The sequence below is a fragment of the Elaeis guineensis genome, chromosome 4, assembly GCF_000442705.2.
Source record: "Elaeis guineensis isolate ETL-2024a chromosome 4, EG11, whole genome shotgun sequence".
NCBI lineage: Eukaryota > Viridiplantae > Streptophyta > Magnoliopsida > Arecales > Arecaceae > Elaeis > Elaeis guineensis.
In genome coordinates this window covers 44364096-44375966 of record NC_025996.2, presented here as the reverse complement: position 1 = coordinate 44375966, position 11871 = coordinate 44364096, and the positions used below count along the sequence as shown (strand labels likewise).

Here is an 11871-nt window from a genome sequence, read left to right as displayed (position 1 = left end):
TCGGATTTCATGGCTTCAAGCCATTTCTCGAAATCAGATCTCTGCATTGCATCCATATAGGTGATCGGATCCTCATTATTCTCATCAAGTTTGATGGGATCACCGTCCCGGACCAAGAAACCGTAGTATCTATCCAGTTGACGCGGTACTCTACCAGATCGCCTTAATGGTGCAGGTACATTGGGCTCCGGATATGATCTAATCATATCAGACTCAGGTTCAGCTATTGGTGTCGGTCCTTCTATCTGTTGAACTTCATCAAGTTCAATCTTAGAGGCAACGGTTCCTTCACCAAGGAACTCCTTTTCTAAAAGATTGCCTTAAGGCTGACGAACACCTTTTGTTCATCAGCATGGTAGAAAAAAGATCCTTTTGTCTCTTTGGGGTACCCTATGAATGAGCATTTGTCAGACCTAGGTCCAAGTTTGTCTGTGATTAATCGTTTGACATAGGCCGGGCACCCCCAGACCCTAAGGTGTGAAAGTGCTGGCTTACGTTCCGTTCATATCTCATATGGAGTCTTAATTATAGACTTACTTGGAACCCTATTTAACAGATAACAGACCGATTCGAGTGCATATCCTCAGAAGGATATCGGCAAGCTAGCAAAATCCATCATGGATCGGACCATGTCTAACAGAGTCCGATTCCTCCATTTAGACACACCATTATGCTGTGGTGTTTCTGGAGGAGTCCATTGGGAGAGAATCCCATTCTCTCCTAGATATGTGAGAAATTCACTAGAAAGGTATTCTCCTCCTCGATCAGATCGAAGAGTTTTAGTACTCTTTCCAGTTTGTTTTTCTACTTCACTTCGGAATCGTTTGAACATTTCAAATGAATTCGACTTATATTTCATTAGATAGACATATCCATATCGTGATAGGTCATCCGTGAAAGTTATGAAGTAGAAATATCCACCTCTAGCACTGGTGCTCATGGGCCCGCATACATCAGTATGTACTAGGCCCAAGAGCTCAGTAGCTCTCTCACCTTTTCCAGTAAAAGGTGACTTGGTCATTTTACCAAAAAGATAGGACTCACAGGTTGGAAGTGATTCACAATCACTGACTTCGAAGATTTCCTCTTGAGTCAACCTGTTTATTCTGTTCTTGTTTATATGACCTAGCCTATAGTGCCATAAGTAGATATTTGACACACTATCTAATCTAGGGTGCTTGCCAGTTGAATAGACTCTTATCGGGCTTGATCTTTTTGGTCTGGCTCTGCACTGATGTCCCAGCCTGAACTAGCACCTTCTTCATTTTCTTCTTCTTGTTCTTCTTTTCTTTCTCAAAGGGTCGAGAACCAGAAGACGAACCTCCCACTAAGTTCACCGACTCCTTATGGAGTTGGTGATCTTTCTCAAAGTTCTAAAGTAACCCCAGTAATCCGTGGTAGTTTACTTCAGGCTTTGTCATTCTATAATGAGTGAGGAATGGGAGATAAGACTTGGGCAGCGAGTTCAGTATTGCATCTTTCCCAAGCTGCTCATGCAAGGGAAAGTCGAGCTTGCTCAATCGTTCCATCAGCTCGATCATGTACAATACATGATCAGTGACAGAGGTACCATCCCGCATTTTGGCGTTGAAGATGGCACAACTAGTCTTGTGCCTCTCCACGTCATCGGGTGTGCCAAAAGCATCCTCCAACACATGAAGCATGTCCTTTGGCTGAGCCATCTCGAATCTGCGACTGAACTCGTCGCTCATAGCAACCAGCATGATACAGCGCACCGTGGTCCGGTCACTGAGCCACTTCTGGTAAGTATCTCTGATCGTTCCACGTGCATTGACAGCTGGCTCCTCAGGTGCAGGATCCATTATCACATATAGGATCCGTTCATGCTCTAGGACTATCTTCAACTTTCGGTATCAGCTATCGAAATTGGGTCCCACCAACTTATCATTGTCCAACAATGATCGGAGCGATAGGGAAGTGGCCATATTTGCATAAAGGAGAACCATAACCTAATTAGTAATTGATTCATTAAACCTAAAGATTTGGACTTTAATCAAAAGGTTTCTCTCACTATTTTATTCGAATTGGTAGCCTCTACCTCCAATTCGAGGAATTACCCTAATTCCTTAGTGGGTACTAGAATCCACTTAGACTGCACACAAGCCCAACTTTGGTTGGCCAACCCATGTACATCTAAGGGTAGGTTCATAACCAATTGTTTTTCTAAATAATTTCTAGTAATTTTAATTTTGCCCCAGAAACCTAATCAATAGGCTTTGGCCTCCACTGTAAGGATCCGGTTAGGTCCAACCATTAACATGATCATACTTGATGTATCTAACCAACGAATGATTAAGCCCAACTTTGGTTGGCTCACCTAACCACCATTAGAGAGATACTTCCAAGTCGTCATATGATGAGTGATAATTTCATTAGTCAACAAGCACCAGGCCTTTAGGTCTGCAATGATTATTGAGTTAATGGACTCATTATCAAACACCTTAATGGGAGGCTATGACTCAGTTATCTCCATAACTTTATCATTTTAAGGACCTAATAATTTTAGAGAATTTAAATAATATAGAGGATGAGGTCAGATGAACCAGCTTATCATGATCCTCCCACTGGCTTCACCAAGTCAGCTTAAGGGAGACCATTAAAAGGGCTGGTCTAGGAGCACCTAAATCAGTCACACTGATTTACCTAGCTGACATGGGTCAGCTCGAATAGTCAAGTGATCCGATCAAAACATAATTTCACCAAGAGACCAGGTAAGTTCGATCAGTGGGAGGGTCTGCCAAAGCTTGCCTTAGACACCCTCAGAAATGGCCAGGTAAGCGGGCTCCCAATTAAAAACCATCGGTCTGGTTTACCTTAGACACCAACTGATTTAATTAGTTTCGATTACATCAACCTAACAGTTCGTGCTAGACCGCTTAGCCAAAAATCAAGTCTATTTGGTTCTCGTTAAAGACATGGACTTGACCAACTACAACTATTGTAATTGATCTAGAGAATTCTTGACCTAATCTAAGACAACAATTGATTAGATTTAGTCAATTTTCTAATTAAGTCCATCTTTAATCTAACCATAGGTCTAACCCAATTAATGGACCTAATTCCCACTAACCCATTAACCCAATGTGTTATGATTTGTGTCTTAGGTTCTTCAATTCACAATCCTAGAACCTAATCAAACAACTTCTTAATTCTTAATTAAGTTTTGGACTGAGGGTTGGGTTTGGCTTTTCAAAAAATAATTTTCATATTTGTAAAATAATTTTATAATATGATTCTACCAACCATATTGCATATTTGATTCATAATCAAGATACAAGTGAAATAAACATGAAACTACTTTAGATCTAATCTAAACAGGTTCATGTAATTGAAACAGTTTCAACTTTAAACAATTTCTTTGCACAAAAATTATTAACAAAGAGATTTTATTTCAGATTTAAACACCTTTTAAATCTAATAAATCATAAATTTAATCTAGATCATATCTAATAAATTTATGATTAAAGATAGATCTACACGAACTAGGACAACCTTTGCACTGTAAGAGGTAAACCTTACAGCAGGACAACCTTGCAGTTCGTGATTGATCTAAAATTTTAATTTCAGATTTAATAATCAGATTATAAATTAGATCTAATCTAAAAAATAATCTAAGCATGTATAAATAATCATGTAATAAAGAACCTAGGCTCTGATACCAATTGTTGGAACCAGATCTAGGATTTCAGGGTTAGATCTTGAAACTTTTTCAAGATCATACAGCGGAAGACTAAAATAAATCAAAATTTATTTTCTAAAATCAGAGAATTCCTAAATCTAAGATCCTATTACATGATTATTACATAGCATTAAATCAGAAATTAAAATATATAAATATAGCATGAACTACATGTTGATCATATCAACATATTTCTATACCACATCTAATGTATGTATTAAACAATAGATCAGATCTATTACCTTACAAGTTAGACGCTCTAACCTCACTGATCTGGGCTTAAGGATGATGTTGCAAGCCGCACATGCGTCCGGCCTCTAGGAGTCGTCCACACGAGCCCACGAATCTCGATCAGAAGTCCTGCTTCAGGAAATCAGCATAGTATGCTAGTACTGCGCTGATCCTTCTTTGATGGTTGATCAGGTGCCTCCTTCTTCTTGATTTGGACTCTTCCAAAGATGAAAAGTAGAAGGAGAAGTTTCAGATCTGAGACACTCTCAGAAAACTCAAGATGGAGGGAGGAAAGATATGAAAACAAAAACCCTAGAAGAAGACCCTCTTCTTCTTCACATTTTTTTCTCTAGACACCCAAACTTGCGTCTTTTATATCTCCACGACCCAAAGGTATTTCTCTTTGATTTTTGGATGGCACAAAGGTCTCTTAAATCTATGATTTCTCCTAAAATTTTATGAAGAAACTCATCTTATATAGAGAGATATGATAGAGTCCTTGTCTAGGTCAAACACCTAGTCAAGGCTTATCCAAACATGGCAAGTTAAGGGACGCCCAACTCTTGAGAACCTCCTTCATATTTTCAAGCATGGATTATCAGAAAAGGGTGCACAATATATACCCTAAAATTCACAAAAATTCTAAAAAAAAATTGGATAAATTCGGTGCAAAATTGAAAGAGTTTTTGAATTTCTAAAACTCTATCTCATAGAATTCGAAATCCAAACTTATTCCTTTTAGATTTGATCCAAACCACCTTCCATGTAAGAAAGAAGAGAGGAGACCTTTTGTGAATGTGGGAGAGATCTGGGAGAGGGCTTTTGTCGCACAAAATAAGTGAATATTGGCGTTGAATAAGAGAGAGGGCGTGGAGAAGGCTTATGTGGCGCAAGGTGGAATCCTAGTCTTACTAGGATTCTGTCTTATGACTTGTTCTAATTTGGTTTTCCAAACCAAATCAAATCAAAATTAGATCAACCCAATTAAAATAGGTCTTAACCCAATTAAAAACCTAATTTAATCAGATTAAATTAGATTTAAATCTGATTTAATTTTTTAATCAAATTAGAAATTAGATTGACCCAAGTCCTAGTTGAACTAGGACTAGTTTTTTCTTGCACTTGGCTTACCCAATAAACCAATTAGACTTGATCCAATCAAGTCCAAACTAAATCTAATTAAATCATATTTAATTATACTTAATCTCAGCCCATTGGCTTAATCAAATTAAGTCAATTAGCAATCAAATTGCTAATCGATCCTCCTGCAACACTTGTACTGGGTTAAATGTCAATCGTATTGATCATTTAACCCTAGAACGATTCTTAATCGTTGATCAACCATCCGATCGGATCATGAACTCTAATGTGTGTGACCTCATAGGTCCGAACCTAAACTGATAGTATAGGAATAAATTTCTATACCAATCGAAGTGACCATCTAGCAATGGTACCCGACGACCGGATAGGTCGAATGTGTAGAACAATATCCTTAGAACCCATGCGGATATAGTTTTCATATAATTCATCCCCTTGACCAAAATGATCATAGGACACCCCAGAGCTCAACTATCAACTCTGATCAGGTTGTCCACATTGTATTTCAAAATATCAAATCCATCTGATGGATTATCCTGGCCAAGGTTTTGCTAAATTGAAATACAGTGACTCATTCTTCTCCAACTCTTGGAGTGGTCAATCCCATCACGATCACACTCTGACTTCACAAGTACTTGACTGTGCCCAGAAGCCTTCCATCCCTGAATTAGAAATTCAGTTAGTCCAGTACCAAAGCACAGTGAGTTGCTTGCAAGTCACTGAGGTGATCTCAGGTCTAAGGGACACTTATACCTATATCCCATCAGAGACATTCTCGACAGCAGAATACTCTGGAGTTGGTCACGTTCAATGATAATGTACCCTTACATCTCACCTGTATGCCATACCAGTGTCTCCACACTCCTTGGTTAAGAGGACAACCAACCCATATGGCCTACAGCGACCTATACTCGATAGAAGCTGTCGTCCTTATTAACAGCTTATCATTTGGTCGTGAACAGTTTTAAGGACTAATCGATAAATCTTCTCTTTATCGAACTTAAATAGTCCTAAGGACTTTATCATAACAACGGAGTTCATTAGAAGATGAAAGCTGATGATGAAAATGCCAAATATATTTTATTTATTAACAAATCAATTACAATACTTGGTTGCTCAACCGTCAACAGCTTGACGATTGGCTTTTTGGGACACATTTTCCAACAAAACAAGGGGTAAGTGACAGTGTTACTCAAATTGAAAAGGGATTAAATCAGGAGATGAGTCTTAGGAGGGTAGGAGACGCACAGTGGAGTTCTCATTTCAACTCACTTATGAGTTTGGTTGAATTGTTCTCTCATATAATTGAAGTGCTTGAAGTTGTTAAGAATGAAGCTACAGATTCAGGGAAAAAAGCTCGAGCATGTGGTTTTTTAAGATATTTGCGGTCATTTGATTTTGCTTTTAATTTGCAATTGATGATTATTGTTTTGGGGATAACAAATCAGTTGTTCTTGGCTTTGCATAGTAAAGATCAGGATATATTAAATGCTTTTGCACTAGTGAGAGTTGCTAAGAGGCGATTGTAAAATGTTAGAGATGATGGATGGGACACTCTTCTGAGTAAGATCTCTTCTTTTTGTGATGAGCACAATATTGAAATATTGAGTATAGATGATGAGTTTATTAATCCTGATAACCTACAGCACTGAACCAATATTAGCAATTTGCATCACTACCGTGTGGAATTTTTTTATACTATTTTGAATATGCAACTCCAAGAGCTTAATGATCGTTTAATAAGGTAAATTTTGAATTGCTTACTTGTGTCGCTTGCCTAAGTCCCGAAGATTCATTTCATCATTTTGATGTACTAAAGTTGAAGAAGTTGGCTGACTTTTACCCCACGAACTTCTCTTTTTGTGATCACATGTATCTTGATATTCAACTTGAAAGCTATATTGATGATGTGCATACAGATGATAAATTTGCAGACTTGAAAGGGATTGGAGAGCTTTTTAAAGTTCTAGTAGAGACAAAAAAAAATCTTTCTCATTCTTTGGTATATCGACTTTTGAAGTTAGCATCGATTTTGCCTATAACAACTGCAACTGTTGAAAGGTGTTTTTTTGCAATGAACATTATGAAGATAGATTTACGCAATCGGTTGAGTGATCAGTTTCTAAATGATTGTTTAGTTTGTTTTATAAAAAAAGATGTATTTGCAACTATTACTAATGAGGATGTAATCGTTCATTTCCAAAAAAATAAAAACTCGTAGAGGATAATTATAAAAAATGATGATGTAATTTATATTTTATTATATATTGGATCTATGAGAACCATGCACTTGCAGCGACAAAATTTTTTGGATTCGCCACTGGGCGTGGTAAAGCCATAGGGAGGAAGAAAAAAGGGGGAAAAAAAAAGGTGGTGGCATAGAGGCAGCGTGGGCGCCTGGGTGGCACAAGCGGAGGTGGGGTTTGGGCGCGGTGAAGCCATGGGGAGGAAAAAGAAAGAAAAAAAATAAAATATTATTTTTTTAAAAATAATAAAATATATAAAAAATAATAATATATAATACTTAAGATATTTTTGATAATAAACTATTATAAGAGGGTACTGTAGCAAAAGCCTTATTTGGATTAATGATGTCCACAACCAACTCTCGGTGGGGAAGGCTCCACGACAGATTTTTAAATCGGATCGATACCAACCAGGCAATAATAACTAAGCCACGGAATCCATCTATATGATTATATGACCGAGACCAAGAGGGGAAAACCTAAACCTACCCCACCCATTGTTTCGGACTCTCTTTTGTTGGACGTCAGTCATGGAAGAAGCCATCGGCAGAAGCCCCGCAGAGAAGAGGTTGCTTGCCATTTGTTATCCAAGTTTTTTATACTCTCTCCAATTAAGTTTGTAGTGAAACGCTTCTCGTCTATTTTAGGATTGCAGTTGTTACAGGAGGGAACAAAGGGATTGGATTGGAGATATGCCGGCAACTGGCTCTCAATGGGGTCAAGGTCATACTAACAGCCAGAGATGAGAAGAGAGGCATGGCAGCAGTAGAGAAGCTCAGAGACAGTGGTGTTTCTGACGTGGTCTTTCATCAATTGGATGTGACGGACTCTTCTAGCATCGCTTCCTTGGCACATTTCATTGGAGTTCAGTTTGGAAAGCTGGACATCTTGGTAAGGAGATGCATATGTTTGTTATTACAAACCATTCATACCGAGCTTTTGGGTGATTGAGTGGGAAAAAGATTAGAGATGAATTCTTCGAGGATGAAAGTAATGAATTCTTTATTTTTCAGACAAAAAACAACTACTTGAGTAGTATGATTGGATTGTCCACTCTTAAAAAAAAAAAAAAAGATAAAAGAAAACATTACTTAATTAATTGTTTTACATTGCTGTCGCAAAGTTTCTATTAAGGAAATAAGTAACTTGTTTTAATTCATAAATTGATATGTTGCAGGTAAATAATGCAGGAGTTGCGGGAGTAGCAATAGACTTGGAGAAACTATCTGAGTTTTTGAAGGCTTCAAAATCTACAAATGAAGAGGTGAATAAATTATCGTACGAATAACTTGCTCTCTTTCCTCAAAAAACTTCCTATTGTAAAATGCCAGAATTCAATTCTTACAATAGTTTGCTAGTAATTAAGTTGCACAATTCTAAGTCTTATGATGGAGGAGGAGGCAATTTCTTGTATGACCCGTAAATCCAACCTGCAACCAACCTACTTTAAGCAAGCTCCGGCTTTATGTAAATGGGTCTGCGTCAGAAATGGATGGTTCCAGGTCACTAGTTGACCCTTCCTACATTTATTAAATCTATTGAGTTTGGGTTTAGAGTCCTAACTTGCCTAAACTGTTTTTATCCGTCTAATAATTGGATTGGGTCATGACTCAACCTATTTAACCCATTAAAAACCCACTTAATCTGTTGAAAGCTGGCTTAGCCTATTTAAGGATAGCTTAGCCTATTTTACTTAATTTGATCCATTTATTAAATAGATTATATAACTCTAGTTGATTTATCTATTTAATAAAAAAGATCGAGTTTGTGTTTGGATTTTTGATGTATTTACTAAATGGACCAGTTTCAAGTTGATAGATTTTAACCTGATGCGTGTCGATTGACTTGATTAGGGATGACAATAGGTAGGGTTTGGATTGGGTATTGTACTACCCATCCTCAAATCCGAAGTTAATACCCTATATCCAAACCCTACCCGATATCCGATCGGATAAGAAAAGAGATACCAATCCCCATATCCAACGGGTTCAGAGATATCCATGGGTAACCTATTTCCTTATACCCAACCCATACCCACCCCATGCGTATCCCATACCCAAAAAAAATAAATAACCAAAATAACTTTATGCATATTATCAATCAAAATAAAATTATCAATTTAACATAGAACATAATTTATAAGTCTAGATTTATAAAAATTAAACATAGAAATAGAATTATAATTCAACACAGAATATATAAATAACCAAAATAATTTTATGCATATTATCAACCAAAATAGAATTATTAAAACAGAATTATAAACATATATATTCGGATATGGATTCGGATATTACCTATATCCATAGATTCGGATCGGATTCGGATTTAGGTTTGGATAGAAAACAGTACTATCCATACCTTACCCATATCTGTGCTACAGTTTTTGAGTTTTACCCAAATCCGAACCCAAACTCAGTCAAACTTTATTTTTCGAGTTTGACCGGATTTAGATAGAGTGCATACCCATCGGGTCGGATCGATTTTGTCATTCCTAGACCTAATTAATATCTGACCAAACTGACCCAGTTGCCTTCCTTAGTTTCTACTCATCTCTTCTTGTATATAAATTGAAAAAATAAAAGTTATACTAATTATTAAAAATAACTTTATAGTTGCTTAACTGATTTTTTTGGTTGGCAAATTAAGCTTCACTCTGTAACTTGTAACTTACTACCTAGATGTTGCCCAGTATAATATTTTTGACATATTTTATTCTTATTTAATAGAAAGTTGAAGATACAGATGGTGTCCGAAATTGGATGAAGGAAAATTTTCAACGAACTTATGAGATGGCAGAAGAATGCATGAAAACAAATTACCATGGCGTTAAAAATGTTACAGAGGCATTACTTCCCCATCTTCAATCATCTTATTTTGGGACAATTGTAAATGTTTCCTCTACCCTTGGGCAACTTCAGGTGATGAACTATTCTTATTAGGATTATATATAATTTTAAAAGCAAAATGCTAAAATCCTTATCTTTGCTATTCTTTGATTTTTCTTTCAATGTCTTTCGTTCTTTATTCAACGAGAGAAAATCTTGACTATTCATTGATATGTCATCGCAAAAGCAAGTACATAATGATTAATACTTTAGGTATTTAAGAGTTAAGTGGATCACATTTTGGAGAGAAAAAGTGAAAAAAAAATCAAAGGAAATAGTCTTCAATTTCAAAACTTTATTTTTTATTTATACAGTATAAGATAATATGATGAGATGGAGTTATTATGTTGATTAATTATCTCAATATTTTTGCAAAAACTTACATCTATCTTTTTTCATTTTGTTGTTTCAGTGCATCCCAAATGAAAGTCTTAGACAGGAGCTAAATAACATAGATGGTCTTTCAGAAGACAGATTGACTGATTTATCAAATTTGTTTTTGAAAGATTTCAAGGAGGGCTTGCTTGATGCTAATAATTGGCCAACTTTTTTATCGGCATATACAGTGTCTAAAGTACTTGTTAATTGCTACACGAGGATTCTTGCAAAGAGGTACCCTAGTTTATGCATTAATTGCAATAGTCCTGGATTCGTCAAAACTGATATAAACTATAACACTGGGATCTTGACCACCGAAGAAGGAGCCAAAGGACCAGTGATGTTAGCCTTATTGCCTAAAGGTAGCTCCTCTGGACTTTTTTATGATCAAACTAAAATATCACCATTCTAAATATGGTGGTCTCGCCACAATAGTGTTGGTTTGAAAGAGAGATGATCTTCCCCCTTCTTGTATGTTTGTATATCAATTATGACCATTTGTGAATTGTATACATTATAAGAGTTGTGTATGGACATTATTATGTGTATGGATATCTATTATTTTTGTTTTAAATTTAATTTTGCCTTTAGTCTTTGATATAAGGATAATCTCTTCTTTTTTATATATTATCTTTTTAGCATGTTGTTGGAACAACATACTATCAATTCATTTAGTTTGACAGGCACTTTCCCATAATCTATTTATTTCAAGTTTCAAAAAATATGCTTATCATGCACATCTTTGCAAGAAGGCCCTTACATTATACACGATGGAGTTTTCCTTCATTATACATACATGCGTGTGCACACACACATACAGGCACACTTGTATGTTTGTTTATTCATATGTAGATATGCATGGAGGCTTGCATGATATATCAATAATTTGAATCTTGCTGTAGAGAAAATTTAGTAAGTGATGAATCAAGGGAAATGAAAAGAATCATTAAAAGGTGGATTTATAACATATAGACCATCTAAATGCACTCATCTTCAAATTTATAAAATTTTTATCTAAAGAAAGAATTATATGTATGTGAATTGCACACTATTCCAATTAATGCTCTCCTTAAGAAAATTCCAGGTTCAAGTTTTGTGTGGTGCCCCTTCATATTTTAAGATCTAGACTATTTACTTTGGTTGGGTTTTCTTACTTCTCTCTCAAGGAAAAAAAAAAAAAGGAATCACGTATTGTTCTAATTTTATGAATATATTATAATATATACACTTTTGTTGAGAAGACTAGTATTATGGGCATGTGCCAATGCATTTTTAGGAAAAATAAATTATGGCACCAATATGCAATATCTTATTGTTCTATTTTGAGAGA

At 36.1% G+C, this 11871-nt stretch overlaps 1 protein-coding gene across 2 annotated transcripts; it reads left to right on the top strand.

Annotated features, from left to right (window-relative positions):
* Positions 1-7686: 7686 nt before the first annotated feature.
* On the top strand, positions 7687-11115 carry LOC105042875 (salutaridine reductase). Of its 2 annotated transcripts, XM_010920226.3 has the most exons (5): positions 7688-7843; positions 7923-8166; positions 8453-8539; positions 10005-10196; positions 10576-11115. In XM_010920226.3, exons 1-5 carry the CDS (start codon positions 7806-7808, stop codon positions 10951-10953), a joined length of 939 nt encoding a protein of 312 aa, XP_010918528.2. In that variant the 5' UTR covers positions 7688-7805; the 3' UTR covers positions 10954-11115. The 2 variants fall into 2 exon arrangements, with proteins under 2 accessions (XP_019705296.2, XP_010918528.2); XM_019849737.3 differs by lacking the exon at positions 10005-10196 and having other exon boundaries at positions 7687-7843.
* The last annotated feature ends 756 nt before the right edge of the window (positions 11116-11871 follow it).